This window comes from Poecile atricapillus, chromosome 16 (genome assembly GCF_030490865.1).
Source record: "Poecile atricapillus isolate bPoeAtr1 chromosome 16, bPoeAtr1.hap1, whole genome shotgun sequence".
In the NCBI taxonomy this organism is placed as follows: Eukaryota; Metazoa; Chordata; class Aves; order Passeriformes; family Paridae; genus Poecile; species Poecile atricapillus.
In genome coordinates this window covers 11,429,015-11,447,499 of record NC_081264.1, presented here as the reverse complement: position 1 = coordinate 11,447,499, position 18,485 = coordinate 11,429,015, and the positions used below count along the sequence as shown (strand labels likewise).

Here is an 18,485-nt window from a genome sequence, read left to right as displayed (position 1 = left end):
GCATTTAAATCTTACCAGAGTAGATTTGATGCCAACACTTTCAGCTGCCTGAAAAGCCAAAGTGAAATTTCTTCTCTGCATGAGATATGAAAACATGTTAGAAAACAAGGAAATACTGTTTCAAACATAACAAAATGGTCTTAAGAATGTTCATAATGATACTACCACTTTTGCTTCAAATGGAGTCTATAATTTGTCTACAGAAATTCAAAAGAGCCATAGGAATGAATGTTTTAATATCATCCAAAAATTTAGAAAAATTTTTATTAATTGCCTGTTCAGAAAATAATGGTGAATATAATTGTCAGTGAGGACAGCTGAGTTATAAAATACTAATGAAGAGATTATTTATTCTCTAAAAAGCATAAATAAAAAAAATCTCTTAATGCATTAATGAAATAACCTTTTGTTTTTAGGATCTATTATCATTAATTGTACATCCTGGGCTAACCAGCAGGTAGGAACTGTGGCAGAGCAGAATTCACAGAGGTGATTTGGAGCTCCTAGTAACACTGGGGCTTTTAGAACTCAAATTAGTCCATTGGTCTTTATTAACTCATATTAACTAAAGCACTGCAGTCCTGGGAAGGGGACTTTTAATGTCTTACCTTGTCCTGGCTGTTCAGTTCTTGATAGGGAATATGGGCTGGGAGGTAAGTGTGGAGAACTGCACAGAAAGCCAGGCCATCATTCCAGCTGCTGCTGAAGTTTGTGATGTCAATATTCTTGAAGGGAAAAAAATAAAAGCAATATTAAAATTGTAATCTAATAATTGTTACATGCTACCAATTCATCAATACTTCTTTTTAATACCTCTGAAGAAATTGGCTGAGAAAATGGACAGCCCAATAACAAAGTTCTGTGGTAAGAACTGCACTACTAACAGAGAAAAACAAAATAATAAAGTGATAAGAAAGTCAGTTTTTTTATATATTAATTTCAAATAAATATTAAGTCCTCCCTCAAAAAAAAAAAGTGCAAAATGTGTGCCTGAGTGTGTGCTAAAAGCCATAAAATGTTGTGCTAGAGAAGGTAATGGATCTGGTGCAACTGTACACAGAAAAGCAAATGAGTCAAAGATGTGTACCCCAAATCTCTGATCAGACATTGTGCTCCTATCTCTGCTCATGTTCACTCTATTTTCTGCTTCTACTACAATCATATCCAGACAAAATTTCTAAATGATGAGGAAAAGTATTTTCTCTTTTAAGCAAACTATTTCTCCATAGAAACTGATGTGAACAAGATCACAAAAAAACCCTTCCATTTGGAAATAAAGATGTTCCAGCAGATTTAGTGCTGACAGTAGAAGAGAAACTTTGGGATTGAAACTGAAATTGAAAACTGCTGTCTTGCACTCTTGATCTTTTAGTTCCCGTAGGAAGCTCAGTGGCACTGGTAAATGCATCTCCTGAGACTGTATAAATTATTGTAGAGTCAGCCCAGTCCAAAAGAGTTATGAACAAGATGCCTCAGTGACCTTTTAAATGACTTTATATTTGGCTGTTGGCAGTCAAACAATGTTAGAGAGGCTAAGTGGATAGCAGTCAGTTTAAACTTTAATTAGGAAACAACCAGTAACAACAATATATCATATACCTTTTACACTTTCATGGAGAAATATAAATATGCTTTAAAAGCTAACTCACTTAACTGGACTCAAGCAGAAGCTTAATTTTCAAAGTTTTAACAGGAGGAACTAAAACCTCCAGTCACAGAAGTGCAGGATCACAATCACCTGAGCCAACCTTTCACCTGACAGCAATTTAATCATCAGCAGCTATCTTGGACAAGACACTGAAACTGCTTATTCCTAATGCAGAAAACTCCAGCCAGGGCCAGCGTTCTGCAGCCCAGGGCACTCGGAGACTTCAAATGAACAACAACCACAATCTCCTCCGACAGAGGAAAAAAACAAAACTCTGGGCAATTTCTAGAAGAATGTGAGGGAAATCTTGGTTTCCTGCTGAGCTTGAGCTGTTTGGCTGTGAAGTGGCCCCGTGCAGGCCGGGCTCTGGTGTCAGTGTACGTGCTGGGGCTCACAGTGCCCGCGGCCGGAGCCGCTCCCGCTGCACACGGAAACGGCGCTGGAGACCCCCGGGCTGTGGGAACAGCTCTGCTTCCTCCAGACACATGGCTGGGAAAATTCAACAGCAAAAGGGAAAAAAATGAAGGGAGAGAAAAAAAAATAATAAAAAAAAATCTCTCTTCTCTCCTCAAGAGACACAGGAAATTGGATTTAAATTAATGCCTGGTTAAAACTTTCTCACTGTTACTTAAATTAAGGAAATATATGCAATATATAGTATGAGGTTTTAAGGGAAAAAAAGGGGAAAAATGTCAGATTGTTAAAGCAAATAAATTTCTGCATGTGTCCATTTACAAAAGTCACTTTTTGGAAAGTTCTTTCCTCCTACCCTGTACTCAGTAAGGCCTCAGGCTCACATGTGTGTCAGTAAGATGGATAAATGTAGGGAGAGGGGCTTTTTCTCATCACAGGAGTGTGTGGCAAGCTGGTTATAAAAATCAGGTGTGAATGATCATGTTTGCTTTGCTACACAATCCACTGAGGGAGAAAAACTCAAACCTGGTTTTCACCTCTTGGCTGAAATGTTCTCACTCTTTCCCAGAGATGACCAAGTGATGTGAGAAGGGGAGGAAAAAGATGTACCCTGGCATTGCCACAGTGAAATTACAACATGCAAAAGTCATCTTCCTTAAAAAATTACAATTGTATAAACTAAAAACTTCACTTTAATTATTATTAAGTATCCATAGAATGCTTTATTTTTCATCTACACATTTGGGGGGGGAAAAGGGCCAGTTAAAGTGCACCTACAAGTTTGGTTGGTTCTCAAACAAAACCAAACTCAGAATACCCTATTCTTCTAAATCATCTTGTAGGGTCCAGCTTTTATTATTAAGACAACAAGCAGAAAACAAACCCATCATCCAAGAATTTTAATGTATCCAGAGAAGCTGAATTAAATACAACGGAAGGAAACAATTAAAAGGGACTGGTTTTTGTTTCCAATTGCTCTAAGCATTATGAATTATTATTACCTCTCAGACTAAAAGAAGTATAATATTGGGCAGACAGTAAAAACAACTAGAAATGGGACAGATTGTCATTTAAACTGAAAATTTAATTTTTCATGTAGGGCTTTGAGCACATAACTGGCACATTTAAATACAGCAAATTTTATTTCCTAAATGCTTTTAACTACTTGTGGTTTTTTTGAAAAAGCTTGGTCAGTATAATGAAATCAATCTTGCATTAAGCTCTTATTTCTCAAAGAACTGATGGTAAACAGAACATCAGCCTAAAATCTCTGACATAATTTCTTCTTTGTTACTGCTTTATTAAGTAATTGCCTCTATTAAGAGAATTCTGCTGGAATCTAATCTAGAATTATTCTTCAAGACATTTCAGACCACAAAGTATTAAAGAAACCGAAGGACATACTTCCAGATAAATTGTCAAATGAAGAATAAGCTTTTCTGGAGAGAAATGAACTAGAAGGGGATTTACCATCCCTTGTCTATTAATGATTAATAGGTAAATTGGGAGTGAAGCCACCTCTAGGATTTGGGGTAGTTGGTTTTTAAAAAGGTAATTCTAGCAGAAGTTAAGCAACAGACCACTGTCATAAAAAGATCTGTGGAAGACACATTCCAACCAGGAATAAACAACAAAGTTAAAAATTTGTAAGACTTTCTGGAGACAGAACATAAAAAGATAAAGTGAAAAAGAGATGGTAATAGAACAACCTGGTAGATGCACAACCAAGAAGCATTTCAAGCATGACTCCAGCCCTTATTGAACTGAAACTCCAGAGTAGGAGCAGCCACCACAAAATGAGGATTCCTTTGAGCTCATATAGAAAAAAAGACTAAAACCAGTATTCCCCATGAAACTTTTTACACTGCTTAACAGGCTCTGCATAACATCAATCTAAGACCTCTGCAAACCTATGGCTTTTCTAAAATTCACCATTTCAAAGTGGTTTTAACCAGCATACTGCTAATTTTAAAATTTTCTCTAATTGCTTTTTGCAATAATTATAAATTAATAGAGGGTCTTCTAAAGTAAAACAAACTAAGAATCAGATGTTAACTATTATAACCCAGTAACTCCTTACTTTTTTTTTTTTGTCCCCCCAGAAAACTTCCACAGCTAAAAAAACCCAAAAACATCAAGAAATCCAACTACAGAAAACATGGTTTCTAACTTGCAGTTACTAATTAAGAACAAAGTAATTTTAAGCACTCTTTTAGGCATATCCCCAGCTTCAATCTCACTGAACTATGGACAGCAGAGCTCCAGCTGAGGACCATCCTGCCCAGCAGCTATTTCTCCATCCTTTGCTCTGCACAAGGAGGAGATTCCCATATCCAAACTTGGTTTGGCTCTCAAAAGAGCCAGGACATGAAGAAAATAAAAACATGTGTCTATGTCTCTGTTGTACTAGTTAATTAAATAAGTGGGTTGAGAAAGCAAAACCATTAATATGATTATGTGCTATAATATATTAAAGCCTTAAAACAAGATTTGAAGTTTAAGTGTACAGACTTTGGCAGGCTTCTTCCCATGGCAGAAAATTACTAGTAAAATGCTTTTAAGAGCTTTTAAAGATACTTCCACAAAGGAAAAGAGTATCCATTATAGAAGATTACAAAGGTAAACTACAACAGAACTGTTGTCCATGCTTCATTGAATCAGGATTCACTGACTCTCAAATCATGGAATAAAACCATGGCTGTAGGTGAGAACTTACAAGACAAAAAAGTATTTCTGGAACAGACTTTGCAGCAGTCCCAGCTACTGCCTCTTCAATCCCAGCTTCTGGAAAAGCAGTAAATGGTAAATATAGACCATCAAAACCCTTAAACACTGACTGGTAATGTTTTTTTTCTACAAAACACATGTTATTTTTCAGTTTGGGCACAAAGAAGACCCATAAAAGAAGCAGTCATTCTCACAAAATCCAGTAATAGCTTCAGACATGAATGTACTTAAAGGTACAGACAGCTTCATAATTTATTCTAAATTTTGTCATAATTAAGTTGAACAAGTTGACATTTCTCTTGTATCAGAATCCAATCCAAACACAAAAAGGAAGCATGTCCTTCCATAACTCAACGACTTTTGGCTAAAGCATCAGCTTAAACCAAAGAGAGAAGTGTTTTGGCATCCTGACTACTCTGATGAATCAACCAGACAGCACAGAATGCACACCCTGGAGTCAGTGTTTGAACACAGGCTTACATAAGCACAGTCATGTCTTTTTCTTGTACATTTTTAAAATCAATATACTACTTTGAATGGAATATGACCTAGCTTAGTGTTGATAAGTTTTTAAAAACAGCAACCTGAACCATTTTTTACTTCTAGTTTTGTTGTTCTACACTTATTGCTAAAGCAGAAATGAAAGCATTGCTTGATTTCAAGGTGCATTGAGCACAGGATTCAATTTTTTGTAAGACTTGTAGCTTTGATATGCACAGGAGGTAAAACTTAGGTCTTTGCAGGAAAAATATTTCCAGAAAGCAGCATTGCATGAAATAGAGGGTAGGTACTACAGGGCTACACTACATGTGTCTGTACCTAGGAAGTGTGTAAAGCTTGAAGAAAGTTTAACAAATAAATTAGTCTATTCTTGTTGCTATTTTGTGACAATTGCTTTTTTGGTGTCAGACTTCTGGAAATGAATTATCTCTCAGAATGCTGACAAAAATGGAAAATGAACTGAAAATACTGGTGGAGATAAGGATGGGTAAGGATGTGTGTATCCTGTTTGTTGGTCCTCTTTTAACATGAAACATGCATGCTCACATCCTTTTTGAGACGTTTATTAGCTGTGCACACTAAATGAAAGTAGCTGTGCTCCAGTCAGGGTAAATGCTCCATAACAGCTGGATGGGATTACTTTATGCTTTGAAGATATCTGGAATTTATGACAGTTTTATGACACTGCACATATTTCAGAGGAGCCAGGAGGATTCTCTCCTCTGAAAAATGCAGCGCTTGGCTCTGTACTCTGCAGCAGTGTCAGATCCTGAGCAAAGCTAACACACAATGAAATTTCAAGTATTTTGTGCCTGTTGATCTGAAAACTAAAGGTGATTTGCTTCTCTTTTATCTAAATGCTTATCTTGAGAGCAGCTCTCCTCTCTCATGGCTTAGAGATCTCTGCAGCCCAGAATACAATGCAGCTCAGTAACTCAGTGTGTGCAATTGTGTCAAGACTGAACAGGCTCTGGGTGGAAGTTAATACAGAACCTGCCTCTGCTAGTCCTGCACTGACCTTCTGCAGATCACCATTCTCCAAACCTGAGCTCCAAGGAGAAATCCTGCCTGCAAACAACACTCAGGCAGCACATTAAAAGCTACAATATAGTAAGAGATGTAGTTATTCAGGTTTTTATACTGGTAATTTCTCTTATTTTTATTGGCTGTATCAACCTGATTTTTTTACTGAGGTCTTGAAAAAACATTCTGAACACAGTTAAATATTAACAACTACATTTGAAGGTGACTATTCATTTATTCCCCTCCAAATTTGCTTGAATAAATCAAGAAAAGTGTACAATGAAGTAATTTACGTGGCTTTTTAACAGGGTTTATTCTGCTATAATGGACTGAAATTAAGAGCTTCACCACACTATCATATTTGAATTATTTAGCATTCACAAAGTTTCAAGCTTCTAAAGCAGAAATAAGTACTTAAGACTTTTAATCAAAAGCTTGAAAGCAATTTTCTAGAAGGGATAGGAAAGTAGGAGTTATTTCTCTTCTATTTCACTTGAACAGACAAAAACCTCATACCAGTTGTAGCAGACAATTCTGTAGTGCTGTATTCTCCATAAGTATCTTGTGAGTAAAGAAAACCTCTCTTTGAAACAGGACAGATTTTGATGTGGGGTTTTTTTGGGGTTTTTTTCTTCTTTAGTATTTTATCCTCCTGTCATTGATAAGGATAAACCAATTCCACCACACCTGGTATTTAACAGGCTAAACCACTGGCAGCTCACCTATAACTCTGTACACCTTCAAAAAGTTTTAGAAATTAAGATTTGTATTTGGTTACTTGTGTGATTACTATTTGTTACTATTTATTAGCTATTTTCCACTATCCTGTGCAAAGTATAATGGCAGAGATGAAAGGTAAAACAATGCCAGGAGCAAAGATGTTGCTTTTAGAAATGGAGCTTTAACTCAACGTGCATGGATCCATCTTCCCTGTGAAACACCAAGAGCTGAAATAATTTTCTATAAATACCTTTCATGCATTTATGCATAAAAACCTACAGCTGTGAGACATCACCTCCAGGTGAGAGAGAGAAAAGACAAAAAAAGTGATCCCTGTTGGCAATGGATGAAGAAGGAAACATATCTTGAAAAATACTAAGTATGGGTGGTTTACCTAAGGATTGGTAGTTAAATATGAATAGGACAAAATTAAGCAAAGAGTTACTCTAAAACAAAAGGCTTCTAATCCTTTCTTTTCTTTGGCTTGTTTCCAAATTATGGTTACAATCTTGCACGTCATTTTAAAACTTGTTACAGACTCAATTTGCAAGTATCTATCCTTTAGCTTGCCATATTTGCAGCTAATATTGGCCAAATTGGTAATTTTGGATAGAAATTGGTGACCTACTGCTCTTCCTAGAGGAAAAGGTTGGGATATTTAGGACTCATGCTGTGTGAGGCTCCTGCAGCAGCTCAGAGACAGAGGAGGGCTGGGCAGCCAGCATGTACCTGCAGCTCAGAAAGCTCGAGCTGGCTTTCAGCCAGGTGCTAAAGCAAACAAAACAACAGTGGTACAAAGGAAAAGTAGAAGTTCTGTTGATAGGAAGTGCAGGGGAGAAAAGGGAACTGTGGCAGTGTGAGACACCAGGAAGAGCTGGAGGTAAAGAGGGTATCCTGTCCATGCTTGGATGACAGGGAAGGAAAAAGAGCTGAGTACCTTCAGCAAGACTGAATGAGGAAGGGAGATGTTCCCTGATGCTTGTTTCCTGTTTGTCAGTTTTAAACACACATAGCTTTAAAATAAAATTAAAATGAAGCAGGGATTCATTGAAAATAAAAAAAAAGATCCTTATCTGTTATTGATAACATTGAGATGCCAGAAATCTGTACAAGCACTGTTCACAATGAATACAGTGCTGGGTATGTTTAAAACATTAGAACACCACCAACACGGTGTTCAACCAGAACTGAATTTCAGGGGATGCTGAAAATAATCAAATTCTCTACAACAAAGAAATGAAAAATGAGTGTGACTAAAGCAAAAGCCATTCTTCTCCCAGAACAACTTAATATAACCTTCTGATACCATCTTACAGTTTCAATGAAGGCATTGCAGGGGCTCTGCAGATGCTCTGTGTTTTCCCAGTACCATGCTGCAGGTTCTGAAGCAAGTACAGAAAGTCTCAAAGCCTATCCTTTTACCAGTGCTTATAAAACTCAAGGAATCAGAAGCAGCAATCTGTGGAATCAGAAGCATATTCTTCAACGTGCACACAACTACAGAGTGAAAAGTTTGGAATAATTTCTATCACTTTTCCTAACCAGATTAACGAAGCTGTCAAATTCATCTTTCATTTCAAGACAATATGGGAAAATATTTTTGCACTTAGTTCGAGGATTTATAAAGAAATATAACATCCTGCCTTTTTTAAAACGTGGGGAAGGAGAAAGGCTCTTTCCACAAAGCTGCTTATCCTCAGAAATAGCACAGTTGAGTACCAGACGTGCCACAGGAAGAGGGGGAGGGCTTATATCACAGCCTGTCCATTGTGCTGAAGGAGGACTTTTCCTATGGATGGGCGACCATCCTGTTATGCGGCTCTCAACTTCCTCCTGCATTGTGAGGCTCAAGTCATGGAAAGAGTAAAGTTCTTAAACTGAGGATTGTGTTGGGAACTCCAAACACTTTCAATACAAGTTAACCAAACAAATACATCATGGTCAGACTATTAACATCCTGGTTTAGTTTGCTGAAGCCACTATTCTTTTGAAAAAATAACGTAATCAGGAGAACTCTGGACAGTTATCTTGTTAGCTCTTTTGGCTTCTGATAACATTTGGACTAAGTGAAAAAAAAAAGTCTGCAACCACAGTGGAAAGCCAAGTTCAAAATGCAAGACAATGCCACCTTCACAAAACAAACTGTCCCTAAGAGGCTAAATGGGAGTGCATTCAAAGATCCAAAGAAAACTCTATGATAATTACCTATTAAAAAAAAAATCTCTGAAATCTGAGAAACGGTACTCTAGCTGCATTTGGGAAACATTAATTTAAACCTTAAGTTGATAAAGTTTCAGCTCCAGTTTCAAAAGTACAACCTGTTAAAGGCTGATTTCAAGTGCCTCTTTGGGAGGGCAGCTGCTCCCTTAAAAAGCTGCGGAGCAAAGTGACAGAGGAGCTGCTGGTGCTGGAGCAGCACTGGGAGCACACGTTCCAAGGGGAGGGTACAGGACATGCCAGGGCACCCAGTCTATGCAGTCAGGTGTGGAGCAGCCTGGCCTGTGCCACAGGCAGGCTCCACTGCCTGGCAGCCACTGAACATGGCATTAGCAGCTCTGCAGGTACCTGGTAGCCCTCTGTTTTCTTCTGGCACCACTTCAGCAGGGCGTTCCTCTTGGAGCCTCCATATTCTCTTGCCAGGGCAGACAAGGGATCTTTCCTCTCTTCCCTAGAAACAAGGCCAGAAAAGCTTATAACACAACAGAAATAGGTATTTATAAAGGCTTAAATAGAAGGACAAATTCTTGGCACGCTGAAAGTAGCAGGATACAGCACTTCTGACTGAAAAACAGAGCACACAGGAATACCAGCAAAAGACTTTTGAGTTAGTTTGGAGCAATTCTTTCATTAGCAAATCATCCTTTTTCCTTTAAGCTTTTTTTCACTAGGTCTTTCCACCTCAATGATACTTCTTTCTAAGAGTCTGAAAAACTCACAACTTAGTAAGTTCCAGGCTGAACCATTAAGCTAACTCAAGTGACTTTATTTCCTATTTAGAAAGAAAATAAACTGATGCTATCTCTTTTGCATCTCATGGCTGATTACAAATGTCACCTTGAAACAACAAGTTTGCATATGAGCAGCATGGTTTTATTAAAAGAACATTTGCCTGAGACCTGGAGTTCTCAAAAAAGAAGGGGGAGATCTATGTAGGCTGATCTGCCATTTGATGTATTAGCACAATAAAAGCAGTCAATTAATTTCAATTCCAGTTTGTCAAGCTATCTTAAGTAATTTTTTCCTTAAGAAAAGACTGGGAAAGAAAAGAACAACCTAACTAAGTTGGCCATTTTTTCATGAGCCTTACATTACAAGCATCTCTTTATCAGGCTTCATAAATGAATTCTTAGCTTAAAAAATATATATATTACAGAGGTTAATACTTCTTTAGTGGCCTGGTTACATAATTCAGTATTTCTATAGATATTATAATAAATAGTCTTTGACAAAAAGAGCAAATACTACACCATTATGGATAGTAGTTACCACACATGAAGCGTGCCAGGAGTTGTTCTTGTTTCTAATAATCTCCATTTGGAAAATTAAAATAAGATAGCTATCAGTGAACTGCAAAGACTTCTCCATCTGCCATTTTTAAAGAGTCTATCAGGTGTAAGAAAAGTTTTCACAACATTCACAGAGATGATACCCTAAATTACTCTTTCTGAATATTTCCCAAAGGACATAGGGATTGTACACATTCACACTCAAATCTTCAACTCTTTGTTCTTTACAGCTCATTTGGTGACTGGAAAGAGGGGCAGAACGTGGAAATAAATAATATCATCAGTGGATTCTCTGCTGCAGATTTACAGGTAGCAATTCTCCAGCTCCTGCCAAGGGAAAAGAAAACATGCATGGAATGTGGATTTCTTCCTGTGTGTGCACTATAAACAGAACACCAGAGACTGCTCCATGTATCAGCATCTCCTGGCCAATGCATAAAATGCATGGCCCAACAGACAAGGAAATGTTTTAAGGCATTAATCCTAAATACATGTATTGCAATTTGCTTGGCCAACATATGGATGGGCAGAATCTTTAAGTTACTTAGAGATAACAGTTGAAATATCCATGAAAATTTATGCCCAGCAGGACAGTAAACATAAAACACTAACTGCTATCTTTGATGCTGAGCATTCCAAACAAACTGCTCATCTTGATTTAAAACAACAAGGAAGTCAATAATTGTGTATTTAAAATATGAAATAAATTATCTGAATAGGTCACTGTACCTAAACTTCATAGGCACCACACAGCCAGAATGATGCTTCAAGAAATTCTGTACTTCAGTTTTTAAATCAGTACAAATATCAACAACTTACACTGGTGTATTTTTTCCTTTGGTGATTGAAACAAGTAACAATGGGATTGCATATTCAATCTATAATGAGGGTTATGCAACACTATGAGAACTGAAGAACAGAGATCTGGGGCAACAATAGAACTCAAATAAAAATATCCCTCTCTCTTTACGCTAAACATACTGTTTAGCCATGAGGGAGCTGTACAGCCTGTTCTCAAATTCCAGCAAGAGCACATGGTTTATATCAGGTTCTTGCAGTTATGAAAACACTGCAGAAGAAAATAAATTAGCATTAAGTTGTATGGAGACAATGAGAAATGGCTTGACATGCAAATCTTACATGTCATATTAGGTCATACTGTCAACTGTATTCCAAATCAAAGAGCTAATGAAGTTTTAACTAGAACAGGGAACAGTAAACTGCAAGTATTTGTTCCAGTGAACTACACCAATAATATTATCCTACAGTAACTTTCAAGAAAAAGGCAAGGGAAACCAAAGAAACCTGATCATGTAACAAACTGAACTCTACAGCAACACTCAGAGTGGCTCCAAAGGCCACACTCATCACCACACAGCCACTGCTGCACAGCCCATTAAGTCTTTTGTAGCACCAAATATTGTAAGCAATGGTTGGGCAGCACAGTAATGATTTCATAACTGTACAGTTTCACCCTGGAATGCCACACTGTTTGCTCCAGTCTGCAGACACCAATACAACTCAATGTTACCAGTTCAAAGTTCATACATAGGTGTTTTAGGGTTTTCTTAAAACTTATTTCTGGAAGTACTCAGTTTAACTTTGGGTGCTAAAATACACATTAACTTCTGGTAATAAAGTACCCACAATTAAATTCAATTTCATTTCTGCACAGTGAAAGGAGGGCAGCACTGAGGCCTTTCTCAGCTGATTCTAGGGAAATCACTTTCAAAAGCACCCACAGCAGTAAATACCTTACAATTTTATACATATAGCAAGTGTCTGAACACTACAGGTTTAATACTTCTGTACAAAAGCTTTGTCAGGAAGCTCTGTGAGAAATGGTCTTGACAGAGTTATTTAATCTTTGCCTGCAATTTGCCAGTCTATGAAGCAGAGCTGAGGACATACTTCACTTGGATAACATGAGGATTAAATACTTTGAAGTCCTCTGACTGATAACACAACAGAGAGGAAAAGTTTTAAATTTACCACAGACTTATCTTTTGTCTTATTAATCAAAGGAGGTTGTCTGGCTATTTGTTGCTCAGACCTGTACTATGACTCTGTCTGTGGGACAAAAAAACCCAGGCCCATTCACTCATGGTTATTAAAAAGACTTGCCAGTGTCTGGGATTAAGACCTGGGCATGTTAGTTTTTGGATTCAACTGGGATTACACAAATTAAGGTTTATCATGGTCACCCTGGGTCTAAGCCAGTCTGCATGATCTGCTCCATGTGCAGTAAACTCACTTCCTGAATTTGGCTTTGTGGTATTTTGAAGTGGTATTATTATTTACTGACATGATTTAGCTTGCTTTTCTAGTGGAGTATAAAGTTCTGGTATTAACTCATCAGCTTTAAAAAGCTTAACTTTTAGTCTAACTTTTTAAACAAATACTGAGCTGCAGAAAAACCTTTCTGAAGCTCTTACAGATTAATGAAGATCATCACTGTGTAGGGTCTGCAGTCTCAGCACCAGTATTATATACTAAAGGTACGCAGACAGACAGCTGTGGAATTAACCCCAATAAAGGATTTTTACCTTATTCTGCTTCTGGTTGTAGGGGTGACTGATGCTGTAGGAGAAGATGAGAGGGACAGCTGTGGTGAGGTGGTACCCATTGCCATGAGAGATGCTGGGGATGCTCCATCAGGTGCACTGATGTCCCGTTTGATTTCTTCACTGCTTCTTCGAGACACTAAGAGGGGGAATTGCCCTTGCATTTATCATGTGCAAACATAAAAACTTTCAAACTTGCTCTCAGACAAGGATTAGTTCAGAAACCAAGCATAGAAACTGATATCTAATTGGAGGTGTCAACATTCTTATTGATACTTTCCACTTTGGATTTAGACTGCACTAGAAACATTTATGATCAAGCCTGTATTTTTAAGCAAAAGTTTGATGGATGTATCTTAATGGAATATCACTACTTCCACTTGAAGGATTTAATGAATGAGAAGGAATTTTAACATCAAAGCATTTATTTTCCTCTAGTCCATATAATTACACTGTGAAGCTTCAAGTAGTTAAGGAAAAAGAAAACCAAATCAGTTTAGAGATGACAGCTGTTTTATTTCCATTTAATTTTAATGAAGAATTGGCATGTATGTGATGCTCTGGACATTAATTAAATATCATCAACAAGAATATCAAACATTGACCTGAGACCAGTCAGCCACATTCCACAGAGATTGCTTCATTTTATCAAAGGAAATGATTTTTCTTTCAAATGAGAGTACGAGCACTGTACTCTGTAAAACCAAATTTGGAATTGTTATATGTTCTCTACATGGAACAGTTTCCAGTTAAAAGTATGAGGTTTGCCATTATTCTCAAGCAGTCACCATTGTTCATGTTTGTGCAAATCAAAGATTTGACTTTCTACATAAATCAGGGACTTATTTTCTAATGACCTGGGGACAAGTACATTAATTTATAAATACCAGACACAAGAAGTTTGGGTTCTTAAGACAAACAAAAATTAAATAAAACTTCTAAGCACCCTCAAATACAAGGTTTTTTAAAAAAATACTGAGCTAAAATCAATTCTGCCTAGATTATACAAAGCATCATTTTCACAGTATCACACTATCTATCTGTGCTATAACTCATAAAGATTTGGTTTTAGAAGCCCCTGCTGATACTGAGACAGTATATAAAGTTTGATAGTAAACTAACACTCTGCATAAACTTGCATTTAGCACATTGGTTTTTTTTTAAAATGCAAAGTTAACATCAAATGTCCAACAACTCCAATCAGCAATACTGAAGAATATTTGTGGGTTATGTCAGTCACAAAGTAGACTGGAAGTACGTGGCTGAAATGAGAGTTCCTAATTTTCCTGATCACCTAAACACCGTGCTATTACCTGAAATAGATTTGGCACTTTCCATAGCAGGGACTCGTGGCAGAGACGCCGGCCGGCTGGTGGAGGATGTTCTCAACAAATGTTCTGGACAAAGAAAAAGGAGAGAGGTCATTATTGCTGAAGATTCCAGTCAAATGTAAGACATTCAGGTCTGAGCCACGAATACTGCCCATCAGTGCCTGGGTTTGGCTGTTTTAGGGAGGGCAGTTGATTTTATCTGGACTATAGAGAAGCCCTAAAATTGCCCAGTGCCAATGAAGTGCTCCTAGAATACACCATGAGCACCTTTTGCCCTAAAGCCTCTTGCTAATCCACTTGCCCTGGTCATTAAAAATATCCTTACACCAAAAGGCTGAGAAAGGCACCCCCATTCAGCACATGGCCAAAAATATTCAATATGTCCCTCACAATATTCAGATTGCTTTGTCCCTCAGGTGATTTGCTTTTTCTTCCTCCCTGGTTTGTTGGATTGACATTTTTTGGGCTTTGGGGGTTTTTTTCATTCTTATTACTAAATAAAACAACACATTTTTTCCTTTCTTCCTCCATTCAGTAGAGTCTAAAAGGTGCCTATTTTATTGCAAGAATAGTTCTGCCTAAGGCAAATGGGTGAAAAAAAAACCAAATACAACAAAATTAATTTTCTATAGCAACAAATCAAAGCTATTTCCTATTATGAGATATTCCTTCAAGTAAAAACTGCAAACAAAAGGTTTACATACTCCTACATAGGAACACTTAGAAGACAGTAATTTGAATATAAAACCTCACAGGAATAAGAATTAAGAAAAGTGAAACCCCATTTATTAGTTAAAAGTGGGACATAAGAAATATAAATTGCTGGAGAGATACATTAAAAACATATCTGCATGGGTGTAAACAGGAATTCTGTCTGGAACACAGTCCTGCTCCTGCATTCACTGATTCAAAAAAACCCACAAAAGCTATGTAAAACATACCACTCATTTTGTGTTTAAGCTTATGTCTAACCCTGAACTCTGTAACAATTAAAGAATCCTGTATTATCTTCTTGGAAAGGCATTTCAATATTCCTAAAAATATCAAAGTTTCTAAAATTAAAACTGCAGCTGCATTGTACAAATAGTCTCAATATGGATTCAACAAAAGCAAGAAGGAAATCTGGCACATACAGACTATTATGAAGTGCTACAGAAAAAAAAAACCCAACCCTTTAGAAAACATCAGACCTCAGGAATACCAAATTGAGAGGAAATATTCAGCCTGGAGTCATATGGGGATTATCTTGAGAAACATCTACACACAAAAAGCCCCTAAAGCAGGCATAAATCAGAGAGCTACACCCAACACATGATAGCCATTCATTCTCACAGGAAGAGCACATTGTGAACAGTGTTTTGAGAGACAAAACAAAGTTCACAGAACAGGGGAATATTGGGAAATAGATAAATCAACACTCAATTCCATTCAATTTTTCATCTGGCTCCGAAAGGTTCAATACTTAAGTTCATTTTATTATTCACATGGAGTAGAATTCCAACCATCATCCTTGTTTCATTTTAGGGGGTTGAAAACCCCACAACCACACGAATACTGTAACCCCAGAGGTGGGTTTTTCTAATAACAGGGACAGCTGCAAGATATGTCCCTGAAATTATCTTATCTTGATTTTACAAGTGATTTCAGTTTATGCACACACTAAAACTTATCAGAATAGTACCAAGTTATCAGCATGCAACTGTGGTTCTGCTGGAAATTCAAAAAAGCATCTTTATGTTACACCACCACATGTGATGAAACAGAAATAAAAAGAATTTAAACGTGATTAAGCGTCTATGATTCTATTAAGATATTTTGATAATAAAAAGTATGTAACATGATAATGCTTTGGATACTAAATAATTTTTTAAATTATTTTAATATCAATTATCAACTATCAATAGCAGTGCTAAAAACAAAGTTTAAATGAACTAGAATCAGTACCTTGAACAGGAATTTCTGCATAGCTTGGTCTTTTGTCTGTCAGTGTAGCAAGGGGTTTTGAAGCTGAGATTGGCCCACTTATGGAATGCCTCTGAAATGGAAAAATATTTGTGTCAGACATAACTGGAAGGTAAAAAAACAAATGTGGAATTGCAGAATCAGCTTTAGAAATTCACATATGACATTATTACTAATTTTAAGGAACTACAAAAATAAAGGAACCTTTGAAATGTTTTCCTTCTTTACTTTTAAAACCTTTACTTTTGCCAATCTGACTGTGCCTTGATCCTGCTGTAACATTTATTTCTTTAAACTGAGACCTGTTCCTCAAACCAATGTTAAAAATTAAGGCTGAGAATGCTCTTGCAGTTTTTGCATTAATTCTCACCTTAATTTATATTTTGTTTGAACAAACCTGTTCTGGTTAAACTCGATGTGTTTATTTAAACCAACAGATCCCCCTATATAAAGCCAATGTTTTAGTGCATGATTTGTGTTATTAACATAAGCCTTTAGAGCTTTGTGCCTCTTCCTGGAAAGTTGGGAGAATGGTGTCATGGGTACAGTGACCCAAAGTAGTCTTTGCTATGAAAAACACTACTGAAAAAATGGGGTTTATTCAGAATGTCAAGAGCTTTTGTTCCCACATATTTAACTGAGATGCTCTGGGAACAAATGGAGGGACATATTTTATTATTTGTTGAAGATGTAGTAAAACACAATTTTTTTTTTTTTTTTTGCCTTCTCAGGGCACTTTAATTCTTGTTCTCCTCTAAAGAGCTATGAATGTAGCATTTTGTTTTCAAGTTTTATATAAATATTTAGCAATATATGGCTTTCAGCAAGCACATGATCACAGCTGTGTTAAGACTTGTACACACAATTCAGTAAGCACTGAATAGGACTAAAATAAGCATTCCAGTCTCACACAGTGAAGAGTACAAAGCAATAATTACCCTTATAGTTACTGAAACAGATTCAGTTGCTGAAGACTCATGGAGGATCGCCCACAATTATTTCAAATTAATCATTTCAAAGAGCCCATTGCAAATTATAGTTCATTCTTTATTCACCCTGTCCTTTCTATTAGATTCCAATACTTAATCATAATCAGTCCACTAATGTGTTTATCCTGAAAACTCTCTCAGGCCTCCATCTGGCCCAAGGTTAAATGAGTCTTGTCTTCATAAAATACTAAAGGTCAGGTGTTTCTCATGCCAAATTATGTAGGCAAGACAGACAAATCCAGAATTCTGATTAAAACAAGTTAACAGTATATACTTTACAGCATCCCACAGCACAGGCAGGATTACAGGGCCACTTATTCATAAGCTATAGTCAAAATAAGACTTATGCTTTTGTGCTAGAAATCAAATGGAGAGAACAACTGCCAATGTACAGCTTGAAGAATTTCATCACTTCATATATGTAGTGCTGTCCATACATGACAAAGATTATACCTTCAAATGTGCAGGTGAAAGTGACTGTGAGCCATGCACTGAAATGCCCACAACAACCTCCCTCAAGAGCTGGTATTTCAGACTTACATCACCTACTTTAAAAACCCCCAAATATTTCCTAACTAAAGGACAAGAACCAAAGTGAGTTGTTTCACCCATCTCCCCACACCAGGAAACAGCTAAAATGAGATAATGAAGCTAAAATAAAATAAAAATACTTAATTTTGATCAGCTTTGGGACTGGAACTACAGAGACAGGGGAGTACAGAGCCAAGAAACACAGATACATAAAATAAATATGAAAGTATTTATAAATATAAATATTTTAAAATATTTATAAATAAAAAAAGAAATACAGAGCTGGATAACCATCTATCTTTATCCCTTAAAAACAAACATCCTTTATGGATATTGTCAGAAAGTGGCTGCATCACTCAGCAGATAACTTGCTGCATATTGGTCCTGTCTCTTTGCAATAAAACAAAGTGGTTGTGTCTTTGTTCCTGTTGCTCTGCTCCCTTGCAGGGCTCTCTGGCACTGCTTAGTTCCTTATTCCATGTCTCACAGTTGCCAGCAGGAACACAGTGACTGATGCACTGCAAACCAGAGGAACATGGACCAACTGACCTTTATCTGTTTTCACCTGC

General features: G+C 36.9%; 1 protein-coding gene across 7 annotated transcripts in view; it reads right to left on the bottom strand.

The window, feature by feature from the left end:
• Positions 1-18,485, bottom strand: part of SPECC1L (sperm antigen with calponin homology and coiled-coil domains 1 like) — a 63,128-nt gene that overhangs the window by 8,844 nt on the left and 35,799 nt on the right. For all 7 annotated transcript variants that reach the window (XM_058851189.1, XM_058851191.1, XM_058851190.1 and 4 more), the window contains 6 exons: positions 16,379-16,469; positions 14,417-14,500; positions 13,086-13,242; positions 9,599-9,701; positions 609-725; positions 16-75 (listed from right to left, as the gene is read on the bottom strand). In XM_058851189.1, coding sequence (XP_058707172.1) covers positions 16-75; positions 609-725; positions 9,599-9,701; positions 13,086-13,242; positions 14,417-14,500; positions 16,379-16,469 — 612 coding nt within the window. The remainder of the gene's footprint in view (positions 1-15; positions 76-608; positions 726-9,598; positions 9,702-13,085; positions 13,243-14,416; positions 14,501-16,378; positions 16,470-18,485) is intronic.